General features: G+C 39.1%; 1 protein-coding gene across 2 annotated transcripts; it reads left to right on the top strand.

The window, feature by feature from the left end:
* The first annotated feature begins 1886 nt into the window (after positions 1-1886).
* On the top strand, positions 1887-18915 carry skp1 (S-phase kinase-associated protein 1). Of its 2 annotated transcripts, none has more exons than XM_063011733.1 (6): positions 1887-1999; positions 4142-4238; positions 4334-4407; positions 14567-14710; positions 18101-18241; positions 18380-18915. In XM_063011733.1, the coding sequence occupies exons 2-6, from the start codon at positions 4142-4144 to the stop codon at positions 18413-18415; spliced, it is 492 nt and encodes a 163-aa protein (XP_062867803.1). In that variant the 5' UTR covers positions 1887-1999; the 3' UTR covers positions 18416-18915. The 2 variants fall into 2 exon arrangements, with proteins under 2 accessions (XP_062867803.1, XP_062867804.1); XM_063011734.1 differs by lacking the exon at positions 1887-1999 and adding an exon at positions 2449-2497.
* Positions 18916-20028: the final 1113 nt, after the last annotated feature.

Here is a 20028-nt window from a genome sequence, read left to right as displayed (position 1 = left end):
CATTCCATATTGACTCCTTTTATTTTAGGATATCAGCCAAGTGTCCCCACCAGGTTTGAAGCAGATCGGTGGTGGGATTTTAAAATTTTGGAAAGGTAAACACCTTAAGGTATACTCAATATCAATGCTTGCACATACAACATGACTTATTTGTTTGTTCATATTATATTAGAGTTTTCAGGGGTTTAATAACTCTCAACATATACTGAAATTATGAAGCCATGCATTTGGAGCTGTATCTGTAAAAATCTCATATGTCCATGCCAACTTAATTCTGTACTAGCATATCTGACAAATGTCCACACGAAGATTGAATCAGATCTATGGTGGGAATTTTGTGATTTGTGGGGATTTAACACACCTCAATATACTGTATATTGTAATTATGAACACATTCATATACATTTGGGACTATCTGTGATAGACCTTACAATATGTTTTTTCATTCCAATTCATACTACTCTACATCATCTGACAAGTGTCCACACCAAGCTTGAAGTAGATATTTGGTGAAAAATGTTAAGGTTTAAAAAATTAACCACCTTAATGTTTACTGTAATTACTTAAAATTGTTCTGTTTACTGCATATCTGTTTACTGTATATCTCATTTTTAACAATGGTTGGAAGTTTATTAAAAAACTCAAACATCTGGCAAATATCTTATATAAATAAAACTTCACCAGTATTATCCCCCATCCTTCACATTTATGCAGCTAAATAACAATAAAAATAATAAATATATAAAAAATCAGAAACAAAATCGGCTAAACAATGGCAAAGTGCAACATTAATTTCAGTAGATTAGCTCATAATTTTTATTTAATTTTTAAATTAAGGCAGTGGTAGCTCAGCGGTTAAGGTACAGGACTAGTAATCAGACGGTCCTGGTTCAAGCCCTACATCTGACAGCTTGCAACTGTTGGGCCCTTGAGCAAGGCCCTCAGTTGCTTGCAATGTATAATCTCAATTGTAAAACGCTTTGGATAAAGGCGTCTGCTAAATCCCAGCTAACACAGAACGTTCCCGTAACGTTAGATTTTGGTTCCTCTATGGTTATTTTTATGGTTATGGTAACGTTCTATTTTCGTTAAAAAAATCAGCGCTGTTCCCGGAACGTTCCTGGAACTATGAAACCTAACGTTCTCTCATGTTTTTATGAAAACTAACAGAGAACGTTATCTAAAAGTTGCCTTAAGGTTTTCTTTCTTATGTGTATAAAGTATCGTTCCAGTAACGTTCCCGGAAGGTTTTCTCATGATCCAGTGAGAGAAATTAGCTCTATAGCAAGCAGAACTCTCCATTAGCACAACTAGAAAATGAGGTTTTCTTGTCTAAAGTTTTCAATAATTTACAGGTTAGTACAAGGTTCCCTTAAAGGTTTCAATAATTTTAAGGTTACGGAACCAAAAACTAACGTTCCCAGAACGTTCTGGGAACCAAAAATTGTTAGCTGGGATGCTATAAATGTAAATATTACAATTGTAAATATTAAACTTTCGTTTAATATTCAAAATTCACACTTACCTACTTGAGCTTACCTATTTAGGCTAATGAACTTAAACCAATTCTAAAAAATGAATTATAATAGTCTTTATAAAGGGTTCGCGTTTATTCGTGTTAGGTTAGCTTCCTCCGTGTTGTGAGCGTATTTCCGATAAGCACCTCAACAGGGTTAAGTTGTGTTTACCATTTAATTATACTACATGGACAAGCATCCAATGACTTCTAAAAAAGCAGAATAGTACATTGAATATATTCTTGAAAAGTTAGACTTTGTGCGTTTTTACTTGTTTTATATGCAATCTTTTGTACCCACTTACTTGGTGTGACCGATAGCTGTATGACGCAGGCTGACGTATGTTGTTGGTTGCCTGGATTTCTGACAATGCGCCTGTGCTAGCTAGTAGCTACACACCAAACGCTTTACTGGGATTTCAGGTGACGACTGGCTTTCTGGTGGTTACATTTTGTTTTAAATCGGTCAGCAACATAGTCACTGTAAGTAAACACTACTTATCGAATACCGGACTACAGCGAAATTATGTTGATTAACAATAAAATACAAATGTAGATTTTCATATTAACCCAATGTTTTCTAGCTGCGGCCTTCAACAAGCACTCTTGTGTTAGCTAGATTGTTTTACAAAAACTGGTTTATAATCAGAAACTAGTAATTAGCGACTTATTACTCGTTTTGCTCAGCAGAAACTTTATCACGCCACATTTGCCTATTATGTTGTGTAATAATACGTTGATAAATTATGTTGTTTTGCATAAGAAATGGTTGTTGTGTAGCTGCTGGGTAGCTAACCTTTACAGGAGAGCCGGTAACGCTAACTTGCTAGCTAAATTGTAGCGTGTTTTATTTATTTATGAAACCGGAAAGTCACCCTGTTCTGTACATAATATAGCACTTTTGTTATTAAGTTTAATATGAAACCGAAGTCAACCAAACGATAGATACAGCTGGAAACTGCCATTCTGTTTTTTAAAAAGGTAAGACACGCGCTTTCGCTCTGTCTTTATTCTCAACAATAAACTCAATAACGTGAAAGGTATGTGATGTACGTGACGCTTTTCTGTAACTTTACTCGTGATCACGGGCATTTTTGCAGGCTAACCGATTATTAAAATTAATCGAATATGATTTTACATTTTAAGACAATCTGAATAAGCACAAAATACAATGATCATTTCATTTGTCAAAAAATGTTTAATACCAACTGGCCAAGTGTGGACAAAATTGCTTCCTTAATTACTTAATTAACCAGTTCGAACAAACTGAACAACTTATTGGGATGAACTAGACCAGGGGTGTCAAACTCATTTTCACCGATGGCCACATCAGCATTATGGTGGCCCTCAAAGGGCCGATTGTAACGTATCCTGCTGTGATTGCAGTCTGTTGTTTTTCTTGGTGGCCGAATTCTGCATTTATATTGTCCTACTTTACCACAGACATGGCCTCATAACACAAGAGATGCACCGGTTTCTCTTCCTGAAGCACAAACTTGTTTTCACTTTCATTAAATTTCCTCCTTATGCTTAATTTTCTTACTTATCTTCTTGTACATTTTAGGATCATGTGTAAATATGTGTAACATCATCTACTGGCAGGCTGTGTCACTTTGCAGGTCACAAAATCAGCATGCATTTTGAAAGATGCAGTTTGCTTAGGATTTTACAGTGTATTTTTAAGACAATTATTCTGCCCTCACTAATAGTTTATCCCCCCTTCCCAGCTAAACAGACAGGCAGCTCCCTTCAGAATACAGTCGGTTTATTTGCTCGCCAGCTGTGTGATACACTGTGTGCTACACTGTGTGCATCAAAATGAAGTAAAAATACAAACAATAAAAACAATAAAGAACTTAATACAGTAAAGGCACACAGCTGTAGTCAAGTGTTACATCTGGTACAATATGAGATTTAACCAAACGTAAAATAACGCTAACGAGTAAAAATTTTGTGTAAAGATACTAATTGCTATAGTAACGTAACAACAGTATTTAATTACGGTAAATTTGTAACTAAAACGCTGTGATCTACTCACTAAACGATGCTTTGGTATTATACTGAAAGATAATTATTTGTATTTATTTATTATTGTTTACATTACTGACTGGCGGCACGGTGGCTAAGTGGGTAGCACTGTCACCTTACAGCAACAAGGTCCTTGGTTCGATCCCCAGGTGGGGCGGTCTGGGTCCTTTCTGTGTGGAGTTTGCATGTTCTCCCCGTGTCTGTGTGGGTTTCCTCCAAACATTACTGACTACGCTACTTCGCGTTCTCTTTGCCGTAAAAGTCACATGGCTTCTTAGCGAAGGTTAAAGTTAATTGCCATGACTACGATGTCACGGTTGTCTCTTAAAGGCGCAGGAGTCCCGTTAAATTATAAGCGCGTCTCTGTAACGACTCGAACCATCACAACAATCATACAGTTGTTAAACCTCTCGCGGGCCACATAAAATGACGTGGTGGGCCGGATCTGGCCCGCGGGCTGTGAGTTTGACACCCCTGAACTAGACTTTCAAAGAAATAAGTTGTCTTTGTTGTTTAAGGAGTTCTGTGTAATGTATACATAAAGTAGTAACATAAATAACCACGTGTTGTTGACTGTACAATAACAATCTGTTACAGATGCCAACAATTAAGCTGCAAAGCTCTGATGGAGAAATGTTCGAGGTGGATGTTGAAATCGCTAAGCAATCTGTGACCATAAAAACCATGCTAGAGGGTAAGCTATCTCAGTTTGTTGTGGTCACAAGATTTTACAGCATAGCCAGTCATTCCTGTGCTTGTGATATAACGTAAGGATTTTTAAAAAAATAGATTTAGGTATGGATGATGAAGGGGATGATGATCCTGTCCCTCTTCCCAATGTGAATGCAGCCATCCTCAAAAAGGTGCAGTATATGGATTTACTTTAATACTTTTTCAAAATATGCTGACAAGGCAAGCACTGTATGTAAACTTTATTTTTTAAACAAATATTTATGCAGATCCTTTTATTTTTCAGAAGACAGTTTTAGTCAAGTTGGAATCGAAAAGTTTAACTAAAATGACTGTCATTAGTTGGGCATAAACTGCTTTAGAACCTGCTAAGATTTTATGTCAATAAGACTACCTTTTTTTTATTACCTTTACTTCTTGGTAATAATAAAATTTAAGTGCTGAAACACCTTTTCTATAAACATTGTAACTGGATTCCTATACCTCGTTTAAATTATTTAAGATAATGACACAAAGTTCCATTCAAAAATCTCTATGAAAAATCAACGTCACACAAGAGCATTTGCTATTCAGATGTCATTTTAATTATATATATATATATTATATATATATATATATATATATATATATACAGGGGTTGGACAAAATAACTGAAACACCTGGTTTTAGACCACAATAATTTATTAGTATGGTGTAGGGCCTCCTTTTGCGGCCAATACAGCGTCAATTCGTCTTGGAAATGACATATACAAGTCCTGCACAGTGGTCAGAGGGATTTTAAGCCATTCTTCTTGCAGGATAGTGGCCAGGTCACTACGTGATGCTGGTGGAGGAAAACGTTTCCTGACTCGCTTCTCCAAAACACCCCAAAGTGGCTCAATAATATTTAGATCTGGTGACTGTGCAGGCCATGGGAGATGTTCAACTTCACTTTCATGTTCATCAAACCAATCTTTCACCAGTCTTGCTGTGTGTATTGGTGCATTGTCATCCTGATACACGGCACCGCCTTCAGGATCCAATGTTTGAACCATTGGATGCACATGGTCCTCCAGAATGGTTCGGTAGTCCTTGGCAGTGACGCGCCCATCTAGCACAAGTATTGGGCCAAGGGAATGCCATGATATGGCAGCCCAAACCATCACTGATCCACCCCCATGCTTCACTCTGGGCATACAACAGTCTGGGTGGTACGCTTCTTTGGGGCTTCTCCACACCGTAACTCTCCCGGATGTGGGGAAAACAGTAAAGGTGGACTCATCAGAGAACAATACATGTTTCACATTGTCCACAGCCCAAGATTTGCGCTCCTTGCACCATTGAAACCGACGTTTGGCATTGGCACGAGTGACCAAAGGTTTGGCTATAGCAGCCCGGCCGTGTATATTGACCCTGTGGAGCTCCCGACGGACAGTTCTGGTGGAAACAGGAGAGTCGAGGTGCACATTTAATTCTGCCGTGATTTGGGCAGCCGTGGTTTTATGTTTTTTGGATACAATCCGGGTTAGCACCCGAACATCCCTTTCAGACAGCTTCCTCTTGCGTCCACAGTTAATCCTGTTGGATGTGGTTTGTTCTTCTTGGTGGTATGCTGACATTACCCTGGATACCGTGGCTCTTGATACATCACAAAGACTTGCTGTCTTGGTCACAGATGCGCCAGCAAGACGTGCACCAACAATTTGTCCTCTTTTGAACTCTGGTATGTCACCCATAATGTTGTGTGCATTGCAATATTTTGAGCAAAACTGTGCTCTTACCCTGCTAATTGAACCTTCACACTCTGCTCTTACTGGTGCAATGTGCAATTAATGAAGATTGGCCACCAGACTGGTCCAATTTAGCCATGAAACCTCCCACACTAAAATGACAGGTGTTTCAGTTATTTTGTCCAACCCCTGTGTATATATATATATATATATATACAGTGTATCACAAAAGTGAGTACAGCCCTCACATTTCTGCAGATATTTAAGTATATCTTTTCATGGGACAACACTGACAAAATGAAAATTTGACACAATGAAAAGTAGTCTGTGTGCAGCTTATATAACAGTGTACATTTATTCTTCCCTCAAAATAACTCAAAATACAGCCATTAATGTCTAAACCACCGGCAACAAAAGTGAGTACACCCCTAAGAGACTACACCCCTAAATGTCCAAATTGAGCACTGCTTGTCATTTTCCCTCCAAAATGTCATGTGATTTGTTAGTGTTACTAGGTCTCAGGTATGCATAGGGAGCAGGTGTGTTCAATTTAGTAGTACAGCTCTCACACTCTCTCATACTGGTCACTGAAAGTTCCAACATGGCACCTCATGGCAAATAACTCTCTGAGGATCTTAAAAGACGAATTGTTGCGCTACATGAAGATGGCCAAGGCTACAAGAAGATTGCCAACACCCTGAAACTGAGCTGCAGCACAGTGGCCAAGATCATCCAGCGTTTTAAAAGAGCAGGGTCCACTCAGAACAGACCTCGCGTTGGTCGTCCAAAGAAGCTGAGTGCACGTGCTCAGCGTCACATCCAACTGCTGTCTTTGAAAGATAGGCGCAGGAGTGCTGTCAGCATTGCTGCAGAGATTGAAAAGGTGGGGGGTCAGCCTGTCAGTGCTCAGACCATACGCCGCACACTACATCAAATTGGTCTGCATGGCTGTCACCCCAGAAGGAAGCCTCTTCTGAAGTCTTTACACAAGAAAGCCCGCAAACAGTTGCTGAAGACATGTCAACAAAGGACATGGATTACTGGAACCATGTCCTATGGTCTGATGAGACCAAGATTAATTTGTTTGGTTCAGATGGTCTCAAGCATGTGTGGTGGCAATCAGGTGAGAAGTACAAAGATAAGTGTGTCATGCCTACAGTCAAGCATGGTGGTGGGAATGCCATGGTCTGGGGCTGCATGAGTGCAGCAGGTGTTGGGGAGTTACATTTCATTGAGGGACACATGAACTCCAATATGTACTGTGAAATACTGAAGCAGAGCATGATCCCCTCCCTCCGGAAACTGGTTCGCAGGGCAGTGTTCCAGCATGATAATGACCCCAAACACACCTCTAAGACGACCACTGCTTTATTGAAGAGGCTGAGGGTAAAGGTGATGGACTGGCCAAGCATGTCTCCAGACCTAAACCCAATAGAACATCTTTGGGGCATCCTCAAGCGGAAGGTGGAGGAGCGCAAAGTCTCGAATATCCGCCAGCTCCGTGATGTCGTCATGGAGGAGTGGAAAAGCATTCCAGTGGCAACCTGTGAAGCTCTGGTAAACTCCATGCCCAGGAGAGTTAAGGCAGTTCTGGGAAATAATGGTGGCCACACAAAATATTGACACTTCAGGAACTTTCACTAAGGGGTGTACTCACTTTTGTTGCCGGTGGTTTAGACATTAATGGCTGTATATTGAGTTATTTTGAGGGAAGAATAAATTTACACTGTTATATAAGCTGCACACAGACTACTTTTCATTGTGTCAAAGTGTCATTTTGTCAGTGTTGTCCCATGAAAAGATATACTTAAATATCTGCAGAAATGTGAGGGGTGTACTCACTTTTGTGATACACTGTATATATATATATATATACCCGATCATAATCAATTATCCTTTCATAATTCACCTCTGCTGCTACTGACCTCCACTCCTGACAGGTGGGCTGTAACTAACCCATGCCCCTTGGACACGTGAAGTAGCCAACCACTTCTTCTTTTATTTGCACCATTTGGGTTTATGTGGAGATTTGTATTGTGAATGGAGAGTGATGCACTAGTGATGCACTAATCTCCATTATGCCCCTATGTTTGTGCAGACATCATTCACCAACCAGCAGAGGTGATAAGTGCAGCAGTTATGAGGGAGGAATCCCTCTGACCCTCCCTCCCCAAGGTCTAGCCTGTTATTAGGCCCTGATCGGCTAATAGCAGAGCTGAGAATTGGGCTCGAAATGTCAGCAGTGGTGGGCTAGAATGTTTTTACAACTGTGCCACCTTAATGCCCTATTTAGTTTAAATGTATTTTTATACATACAGTTTATCTCTACTGACCACCTTATTAAGCACACATCACAAGCACATGTTCTTGGTCGGTGCATCTGTATGGTACTTGTTACCCATAAAATGGCCAATGGCCAATAAAGTAGGTAAGTAGATAGGTAAGTAGATGGGTTTATTCACCATGGTTTCCATGGATTAACTGAATAGGTGAATTTATAAATAGCTAATAATCACACTAATGTACACTGGTACCTAAAGTACACTAAAGTACAGTGGTACCTTGAAACTTGACATCAGTTGTTTCTGGGACAAGACGTTGAGTTTCAAGGTATTTAATGTAAAATAGTGGGGTTGTTTTCGATACTTACACACTTGAAATTGAAAAACAGTCAAAGGTTTATAAAAACAAATACAATAAAACTTGCACTTTACCTTTACTTTTTTATTGTTTTCTTACGCTTTCTCAAGATCAAGCATCCTTGATTAAGAAGCGTAAGGAAACAATAAAGAAGTAAAGGTAAAGTGCAGGTTTTATTTATTTTATTTTTTTTAATGCATTTTCTCCCCATTTTCCTCCCAGTTTAGCGCACTCAATTTTTGTCTTCCACTGCTTATAGATGCCAGATTGCATCCGAGGAGATCAAGTCGCTGTGTAGACTTTTTGTACTAAAACAACGAGTGAGGAATTTTATTAGTGGAGAGAACTTATGAGCAGCAATAATTAAGAGAAGTTTAGTGTTCCTGTGTTGTTCTTTTAGTACATTAATCCACGTTAAGCTGATTCTCACGATTTCTCAGAACCCCCCGCTATAACACAGTTTATAAGTGATACAGTGAGGAAAGTACTATACAGCTAAACACAGAGTGGATTTGATCGTTATTCATCTCATATTCTCACCTTGATGATGTTTCACCACACCGCTCACGTGGAGCGTTGAACAAAGCTGCTGTTAATTTGAAATTAAATAATTCTTTTAAAAGTCTGAACACATTGAATTTAAGGGAACGTCAAGTTTAAGGGTACAAATTTTTCCATGAAGTGCGTTGTTGCAAATATTTCGAGTTTAGGTGACGTCAAGTTTCAAGGCACCACTGTATTAGCGAACAGATAATTTAACATTGTAATAGATTTACATTTGACATTTTCAGCATTTAGCAGACACTTTTTTTATCCAAAGCAACTTACACGATGAGCAATTCAGGGTTAATGGTCTTGCTCAGGGACCCAACAGTGGCAACTAGTCTAGTACCTTAACCACTGAGCTATCACTACCCGATAGATCTCATTATTCTAACAAACACTAATTTTTTTCCCCTTTTTCTCCCCCTTTAGCGCATCCAATCGTTCAATTTGCATCGTGCTTCCTCTCTGTCTATACCGAACCCTGCCCTGACAGAGGAGATCAAAGCTAACCCATATCCCCTCCGAAACATGAGCAGCAGCTGGATGCATTTTTGCCACCCGCACATTGATGAGTTTGGCGCCACCTAGCGTTGCATGCGGAGAGACACACCCTAAGGGCACTCATTCCTCAGTGTGCAGGCGCCTCTAATCAGCCGGCAGAGGTCATAATCGCATTCTGACAGAGAGAGACCCACATCCGGTTCTTTGTCCCACCCCCCAACTGAGCAACCGGCCAATCGTTGCTCATACAGCCGCCCAGCCTCGAACCGGGGAGGCAGAGCTGGATTCGAAACGATGTACTCAGAATCCAGCTCTGGTTGCAGTGTGTCTTTTTACCGCTGCGCCACCTGAGCAGCACAAATCACCAATTTTTACCTTACATAGTCCCACTGGTTGTGCACTAAAGTTGTAAACCTTGATTTGAAATATTTAAAGTTGACTTTAAACAGTCATATTGAAATTTACACTTCTTTACATTTAGATTGAGGAGGCCAATCAGACACTAAAAACCAGAAATATCACATCGTAAAATCGCATTTACACACACCCATATAACAACCAACAGAACAGTAACCATATTTTCTAATTAGACTGCATTCTGAACACATGCTCACACCCAGTGAACATAAAGCAAGGGTCTGAGATTTTGGCAATAAAAACCCACCAAAACTCAGTTACATACAGTGAGAACTTAACATCAGTGCACCATATTTTGGTTAGTGGTTGACTTTAAACTTGGTAGCTCACTGGTTAAGGTACTAGATTAGTGATCAAAAGTACAGTGGTTCAAGCCCCACCACCTCCAAAATGCCACTGTTGGGCCCCTTAACTCTCAATTGCTTGAATTTCATTCAGTCATAATTGTAAGTTGCTTTAGATGCAAATTGAAATATACATTCACAATCAAAATAAATAAATAAAGAAAGATGTTGTTTAGAAGCAGCACCCAAAAACACCAATGTACACTTTAAAATTAAACAAACCCTTTGGCATTCAGGATTATGATTATGCAGTAAATATATATATTTTTTTACCAAAAGTAGATGCACAGTGATATCCACACACACACGTCAAGTTATTTTGCATTATTAAAGACAATGACACAATGTTTCACTTAAAAATTACTAAGCAAATAAAAATCTCTGTATGATCTGCAATATAAGTCAACATCATAAGAGCATTTGCTATCCAGATGTCATTATATAACTTTAATGGTAAGAAGTTGTAATTCAGAAAATCATAGCTGTACTGAAATAAATGGTAGTTGTGTATATGCAAATCACTTAAAAGTGAGTTAAAACAAACTGAGTTAAATTAACCACAACTCCTACTAAACACTTTCTCAACAGTCCCTCCACCCTTTCCCCAAGCTAATATATGAACTTTGCATATGGCTGCACATGGGCAAACATAACTGTTTAAAAACATCCTGTCAGAACTCATAATAAATGCACAGTAATGGTGATTCACTGTAGTTTAAAATTTTATTCATTTTTTATAATTGTCTTAATTATTTAGTGCACTTACAAACACACAGTTGATGAGATCCAGTACTTTGAAACAACCATATAGTGAGTGAGGCAAACTGAGAATGGATTTATAAAAATTAAAAGTTAAAGGAGTCCTTGAGTCCATTTAGTTCAAACAGATTACATTTGTGGCTATACAATTACTGACTGTAGCCCATTTGTTGTGTATGCTTTGTAAACCTCCTCTTAGGCCATTCCTACATGGAAAGGCACCCCCATGTACATGTGCACATGTGCTTGCTGAGGTGTAAGATTTTAGTTGTCAGACAGAATAACAGAATTAGATCATCATATAGTTCGTTTATTTGTAGTTCATTTTAAGCATATCAACAACTGCACACTTAAATCATCAACATAAACTCTTGCATATGAAGTTGCTGGTAAACAAACATCCAACAAAAATTTTTATTTTTGGCCTCATGCTCCCTAACATGACTATCCAGATAAACTAATGATGCTGTTAGTCATGCAGGCAGTATCTCAAAGCTGCTGTTTACTTGTAACAAACCACTAGCGATTAATTTTAAAAACAAATATACATTGAGAATACTGAACTAGTTAATGTTATTGTTGTGCATTACTGATTTTCACATCTTTTTAAGTACTGAATATTTTTTCTTCCTCATAATGCCACCTATTTTGTAAAGTGCACCAGATTTGTTTGCTAATGATGTGCTTTTGCTGACCTACACAAACTAATTTTCAAAAAAATTCTCAGTGGCTTTTCTTTGGTGGTGTGTTTGTTCTTAGTGGTAGCCTTGTTGGCACATCTGCACAAACATCTGCACAAAGCACACACCAAGGAAGCAGTTTTGCAACAGTTCCATCAGCATAAAGCAAGCTGGACACAACGATTGTCATCTGCTACATAAGAAACAAAATTACAATAATATGATGGTACAGACAAATTATCTGAACTCCTTTTAAACACGTAACAAACTTGTATATTACTTTACTTGATGATTATCCCTACCTCCAATCTATGTCATGGTAGAAGAGCTACTTACTCCCCTTCCACTTGAACTCTTGTACATATGTCAATCCTTCTCCTTTCCATCATATCAGCTTGCCTACTCCCTTGGCTAGTTATAGTGCCTCTGTTCAAAGGTTCAACTCTCCTTTCCACTTTCTGCCTTTCTCTGTGCTGTAGAACATTCCTTTCCCCACTTTTTTTCCCTCCTCAACAGTAGCATAGTTTTTACCAGAACCCTGCTCATAAAGGTTCCTGTTTAGGACAGTGGTAGCTTTGCTACTAGGGTCCTGGACTAGTAGTCAGAAGGTCACTGGTTCAAGCCCCGTTACCGCCAAGTTGTCATTTATTTGGGTTCCTGGGCAAAGCCCTTACGCTGTATTCATTCACTCATACTATACAAAGCTACAGCTTTAATGCACACTGTACTTGTACAGACTTGTACTTGTGCCTGATTCTAATAATCAAACATTAAATGCACCATTGCTTTACATATAACATTTTACATTACATTTTCTGCATTTAGCAGATGCTCTTATCCAGAGTGACTTACAGAAGTGCTTTCATAGTAAACATTTCATTTCCCAAGTTTTAGTAAACAACAGTTGAGGAACACATCTGCTGAAACCTGTTGGAACCAAAGTGTTTTTTTTTGTTTTTATGTTAGTAAATAAGTACAAGTCAGCTTAAGTGCTTAGTAAAAAGGTGGGTTTTTAATCGTTTTTTAAAGACAGCAAGAGACTCAGATGTTCGGACAGACGGAGGAAGTTCATTCCACCACTTGGGTGCTAGAACAGAGAAGAGCCTTGATGCTGGTCTTCCTTTAGTCCTGGGTGGAGGCTCAAGTCGAGCGAGACTAGTGGCTCGGAGGTTGCGAGGTACAGAGCGAGGCTTGATTAGACCGCGAAGGTAGCTTGGGGCTGGTCCATTTTTGGCTTTGTAGGCGAGCATCAGTGTTTTAAACTGAATACGTGCAGCTACAGGAAGCCAGTGAAGAGAACGCAGCAGTGGGGTGATGTGGCAGTGTTTGGGCTGGTTAAAAAATAGACGGGCAGCTGCATTTTGAATGAGGTCAGCTGGTTATCCAGGACAACACCAAGGCTTCTTACCTTATCAGATGGTCTGATCTGGGAGTCATCAAGAGAAATGACTAGGTCCTGGGTTGGAGATTGATCTCTGGGAATGAGCAACATCTCTTTCTTGCTGGGATTGAGTTTTATATGATGAGCTGACATCCATTGTGAGATATCTCGCAGACATGCTGAGATGCGAGCTGAGACTTGTGTGTCTGAAGGAGGAAATGACAGAATGAGCTGAGTGTCAACTGCATAGGAGTGGTAGGAGAAGCCATGGGAGGCTATGACCTTACCCAGAGAGCGGGTGTAGATGAATGAATACAAATATGATTGTCAGATAAAAAAGTAATTAGCTGAATATACTGAATGAATTTTCATACAGTATGGCATCTGTGTAATGAAAACGAGTCAAGTGTCGAGTGAAACAAAATGTTTGGTTCTATGTTCTCTGCTCTCTGTAATCCCATTTCAGCTGCTTGTGCTAGGGCCTACCAGACTGTTGAAACTGAAGTTGCAGCAGAAATGAGGTGACTTTCCAGTGAGTCTTTGCTTTATCAGACATGGCTAATTGTGTCTGTAAAGTGTCCAACCAGGCCCTTTGCACCATTGAGGCTTTAACCCAGGTAGCAAAGAGGCTAAAAACAAGGACTGTTGTCTGTGCTCCGCTATGTTGATTTTTGGGAAATGACTCCTATTTGTGCATGAAGTAGATGATGTAATTGGGATGGTCATTACCAAGAAAAAAGCCAGAAAAACCTGAGGTGATAGAATTACATTAAAAGGAAAATGTTTTATATCTCTAATAGTTTATTCTTTTTCTATTTCACCCAAGCAGAATGAGTCCCTGCTGAGTCTGGCTCCTCTCAAGCTTTCGTCCAGTAATTTAGGGGAGTTTTTCCTTGCCACTGTTGCCCTTGACTTGCTCAACAGGGGTTTTTGGTCTGTTGGTCCGGTGCTGGATTCTGTAAAGTTGCTTTATGACAATGTCTATTGTTCAAAGTGCTATACAAATACATTTAATTTAACTTGACTAATAAAACTCTGTTATGTCATATTGAAACATTAAAATATGGTGGATATAGTAAATAATAATAATAATATGCCTTTTTTTCATTTGCTTGTCACTGTTTAATGCTTTGGATAAAGACCTAAAGACATTTAGTCAAAACGGCGGCCTTGTATACAAAAAGATTTTAGCATTTTTTAAACTTTTATTTGCTAATAACATTCACATACAACTTGCCAGTTTACTATGCACCTTTTGGTTTAATTAGGCATTCTTAAGCAGTTAATAAACTATGGACCTTACATATCCAACACTGAAACTGATGTCTACTATCTTGTACTGTCTGTTTGTACAGGTGATTCAGTGGTGCACACATCACAAAGACGACCCCCCTCCACCAGAGGATGATGAAAACAAAGAGAAGAGGACCGATGACATCCCTGTGTGGGATCAGGAGTTCCTTAAAGTGGACCAAGGCACACTCTTTGAGCTCATTCTGGTCTGTTGTGGTTTTATTATAATGTACCCCCATATTTTTTTTTGTAGTAGTAGTCTTTATCGTCACTATAAATTGCAACAGGTACAATTACAGCTAAATTAGCCATCAACCTGTCCAGAACATTCAATATGACAAGGGGGGGGGGGGGGGGGGGGGGGGGCAGGACAGGATGGGAAGACAGGATAAGAAACAAGAAATAATAAGCACATTGGGAGAGTAGGAGATAAAAAAACAAACCAGCAACCAGATTGTGCTCCCTGAGGAGCACACTATGGTAACACAAAAAAAGCCCCTTACAGCACACAAGCACATGTAAACATAAGAACATAACATAGTCACACCACCAGCCACGGGTTAGGGATGTGGGGGATGAAAAGTAACCAACTACGACAAGCAGCCATCCGGCGATTCACAGCCATAACCAGCGCGCGCTGCAGACCCGTCCTGCCGTATTGGTGGAATTAAGCTAAGAGTGGAGACGTTGGGTTGGGGGTTGGGGAAAATGTTCTGTCAGTCCTTCATTCCTGTAAGCAAAAAGTCTGTACAAAGTTCGCGATAAGATTGCGTTTACAGCAGTTGCTACCCAGAATGAAAAACAGCCAGAGAGCAGGGGAGGGTAGGTACGAGATGACCCGTAGCAACAGATCCTCTGGAGGAATTTCCTTATCAGCAAGGCCGATGCTGATAACAGGGTGAGCCGAAGAGCAGAAATGACTTGTTGTTTTTTTTAAATCTGAGCACGAGTAAAAATTTCTCAACACATGCTCTCAGATTGAGTCAGTCTCTGGTTCAAACCGCTTTGCCGCATAGCCGTTAAGTTTCTCCAAGATGGAATCCATATTGCGATTTATAGTCACAGTCTGAGTTCCAATGGCTCTGCCCATCATATCAATCAAATTGGGCAGTTTCTGGGGACCTTTGACAACTGACCCAACTCTTTTAATTTCCCAATACAGCAGGGTAAAGCCTAATCCAATCAGCAAAAACCCCACAATCAAAGTTCCGAATAGGTAAACATCCTCTATGTCCTCTAACGAAAGAGGTGCCAGGCACACGACCCTCCACTTCTCCCACGAGTCCATCGCGTATCCCGCCATCTGCGTTCCGCCGGGGCATGTGGGTTCCCCTGAACCCAAACTTCTCGATGAGAAGATGGTGTCAATAGCATTCAGAGACCATTTAACCAATTCCATAATTTGTTTTTTGAAGAGCAGTGCTAAGAAAATCCCTGTAGAGTAGAGTAGACGAGACAAGACGATACAGGAGAAGCCAAGCAGGAAAGATAAGGGAGGAGAGAGAAGTGCGACCGCCTTCCACGAGAGGCTTGTTGTTTATTCACTATTAAGTTTATTCAGTTGCATGACTTGGCTGTGGGGGTGGGTGGAGTTAATGTGTGTGTTATTTCATTTGCTTTTCAATCCTGCCCAATACAATAACCTGTCTGTATATAGGGCTGTAAAAACCCTGTCTTAATTTCTTCTATTTTTGCTAATTTGACACATTCTCCAGATCGTCCAGCCATGCCTTTGTAATGTGTGTAGCATGTGGTTTTGCATTGTCTTGTTGAAAAATGCATGGACACCCCTGAAAAAGATGATGTCTTGAAGGCAGCATATCTTGCTCTAAGATCTCAATGTACTTTTCTGCATTAATGCTGCCATCACAGAAGTGTAAATTACCTTTGCCAAGGGCACTGACGACACCATCCCATGACAGACCCTGGCTTTTGGACTTGTTGCTGATAACAGTCTGGATGGTCCTTTTCATCTTTGGTTTGGAGCACACGGCATCCATTTTTTCCAGAAAAGACCTGGAATGCTGATTCATCTGACCACAATACACATTTCCACTGTGTGATGGTCCATCCTAGATGCCTCAGAGCCCAGAAAAGTCAACGCTGCTTCTGCACATGGTTACCATAAGGCTGCTTTTTTGCACAGTAAAGTTTTAAGTGGCATTTGTGCCTGTAATTCCATATTGTAGTGCTTGACAAAGGTTTGCCAAAGTAATCCCTTGCCCATGTGGTTATATATCAGCTATTGTTGAGTGTCGGTTCTTGAAGCAGTGCTATCTGAGGGATCGATTGGCCTTTGCGCACTGAAATTCCTCCCAATTCCTTGAATTGTTTAATGATATTATGCACTGTAGAGGGAGAAATATGCAAATTCCTCTCAATCTTTCTTTGAGGTACATTGTTTTTAAACATTTCAATAATTTTCTCATGCATTTGTTTGACAAACTGGAGATCCTCTGATCATCTTTGCTTATAAAAGACTCAGCCTTTCCTGGATGCTGCTTTTGTACCAAACCATGATTACAATCACCTGTTGACATCACCTGTTTGGAATCACATCATTATTTAGTTTTTTCACCTCATTACTAGCCCTAAATTATTTTTAATTCTAATTTTAATTCTGTCCCAACTTTTTCTGATTTGGAGTTGTAGATGACCCATTAATGTGGCCAAGTCAAAGTCCCTTTGAGATGCTGTAGCAAGATCTTAAATGGGCAGTTCATGCTCAAAAACCCTCCAACAACCCACCTAATTAAAACAATTCTGCAAACATTTAATTACAGTTGTTACTGCCAAGGGTGGCACAACCAGATTTCAGGTTTAATATTTGGCAATTACTTTTCATGTGAGTAATATAAGGGTATATTGAATACATTTTTATCTTTGATTAATGGAATGATCATTTAAAAGCTGCATTTTGTGTTTACTTGTGTTGTCTTTATCTGATATTAAAATTAGTGAAACATTAAAACATTTCAATGTGATTTTAGCAAAATGAGGAGAAATTGCTCTTCACAGCGTATACACACAAAAGTGGAAGCTTTTAGAAACCACAGCAATTCGACCATGAAGTACAGACCATGTTAAGTTAGAGAGCGGAATCGCAGAATGCATAAAAGTCGCCAATGCTCTGCTGACTCAATAACTGGGGTTCTAAACTTTCTCTGGCATTAACATCAGCACATATACTGTTGCACCTGGAGCTTTATGACATGAGTTTCCATGGCTAAGCAGCTGCTTTCTATCTGGAAGTCTGATGGATTATTCTGAGCTGAGTAAATGTCAGGAGATTGTTACCTGCCAGACTTGCCAGCTGTAACTTTGGTGGAGAAGGGATAATGCTGTGGTGTTGTTTTTGAGCGGTTGGTCCATATTTCGTGTGTGTGAGTGAATACTTACATTATGTGCATATACATGAATCGTAGAATATGTTATTTGGTTACATACCAGTGAATGCCATGTTGGGGGGGGGGGGCTGAGGAGGATAAGCATTTGTGAACACTACACAAGTTTACTGACTGATAGTGTTATAAAAAGATTGTTTTTTTTTTTTTCTCATTTTTACTGCCACTAATGTTTTTGTCTTTCTTCCTTAGGCTGCCAATTATTTGGACATTAAAGGCTTGCTAGATGTTACCTGCAAGACTGTTGCAAATATGATTAAGGGCAAAACACCAGAGGAAATCCGAAAGACCTTTAATATTAAAAATGACTTTACAGAGGAAGAGGAAGCTCAGGTAAATGGAAATATGTATTTTGTGCAGCTGCTATTAAAATGTGAATAAGTCGTCATCATAAAATTTTATGATCATAAAATAACAGCACCATAAAATTTTAACTAGCTTTCAATAGTCTGACTCTTACATTTTATGCAGGTACGCAAGGAGAACCAGTGGTGTGAAGAGAAATGAAGCTCACTTTGACAAACACTGTAAGAATTGTTCCCAAAAACACATTACCTGGTTGCACTGCGCTCCTCATACCTGCTGATAATTACCAGTACAATGAAACCCCTTGTGTAGTCATTGCATGATCTTCATTGCTTATGTGGTGCAAACAGAAATATAATTTAAACTGTTCTTGTTTTTATTCATCTTTATATATTGACCTAAAATAAATGTTTACTTCTTACAAATAAGACATTCAATTTATTGTGATAAAATTAAACATTTTCTCATCCTGCAACCAAGTAGATTTGATTGTGTGCTCATTCTTAAGTCAAACGGAATAGAAAAAACCCAGGATTTTTTGAGGTGACAACTTGTCCTGTGGACTTGTTTAATAATTATTGTGTTTTCTTTATGCATGGCTATTATTTTGCCTCTTATCATTGTAAATGATTATTGTAAACTCTTCTTTTCAAACTAAGTTCAAATTACTTTTAAGTTTAAAAAATAAAACAGAAAATATTCTTGTGTGTGCTTCACGTTACTCTGTTACCTTAAAAGGACACTTGATAGTCTGCTTACAATCATTTTACCCACTCCTTGAAAACAAAAGGCTATGCATAAAATTTTTTCAGACTGTAAAGAAGAACTGCATGCGTTCAGACCAGCAGAGCCTTTCCATAAGGCATGTTTTTGCAAAGGACTATTATCTTATAATTGAATGTCCTAAAGTTGGATATCTTTAAAAAGCTACTGCTTACATCACACAATTTCTTTGGCCATTCAGATGTACCTAAGTCATAGCAAAGTCATCATTCTAAAAAAAATAAAATAAGGTTCTTTCAAAGTTGTCATGGAGTGCAATAAAGCAAAGATTTTTTTTTAAGTAAATGGTGATATTTAAATTGTTGTCTAGAATTTGCCCAGTGACTGAGCTGACATGAAGATGGGATCATGTGCTTGTACATGCAAGAGTTTGTTTAAGACACCCACAGTTTCAAGAAATGCTTTATAAAACAGTTACATATGCGATCTGACCAAAAATATGTAAGGCATGATGTTATGATTCAGGTTAAAATAACAAAATTTTCTGACTGGTACCCAAACTGTATGTGCACCACTGTTTTGCTTTTTTGAAAACTTTGAAATTTTGTTACTCTCTATACAGGAAGAGAGAGTTAAATACTACAGGGTGGGCCATTTATATGGATACACCTAAATAAAATGGGAATGGTTGGTGATATTAACTTCCTGTTTTTGGCACATTAGTATATGGGAGGGGGAAAACTTTTCAAGATGGGTGGTGACCATGGTGGCCATTTTGAAGTCGGCCATTTTGGATCCAACTTTAGTTTTTTCAATGGGAAGAGGGTCATGTGACACATCAAACTTATTGAGAATTTCACAAGAAAAACAATGGTGTGCTTGGTTTTAACGTAACTTTATTCTGTCATGAGTTATTTACAAGTTTCTGACCACTTATAAAATGTGTTTAAAGTGCTGCCCATTGTGTTGGATTGTCAATGCAACCCTCTTCTCCCACTCTTCACACACTGATAGCAACACTGCAGAAGAAATGCTAGCACAGGCTTCCAGTATCCGTAGTTTCAGGTGCTGCACATCTCGTATCTTCACAG

This window comes from Trichomycterus rosablanca, chromosome 16 (assembly GCF_030014385.1).
Source record: "Trichomycterus rosablanca isolate fTriRos1 chromosome 16, fTriRos1.hap1, whole genome shotgun sequence".
Classification (NCBI taxonomy): Eukaryota; Metazoa; Chordata; class Actinopteri; order Siluriformes; family Trichomycteridae; genus Trichomycterus; species Trichomycterus rosablanca.
The sequence above is the reverse complement of the archived record's forward strand: the minus strand, read 5'-3'. Positions and strand labels throughout refer to the sequence as shown.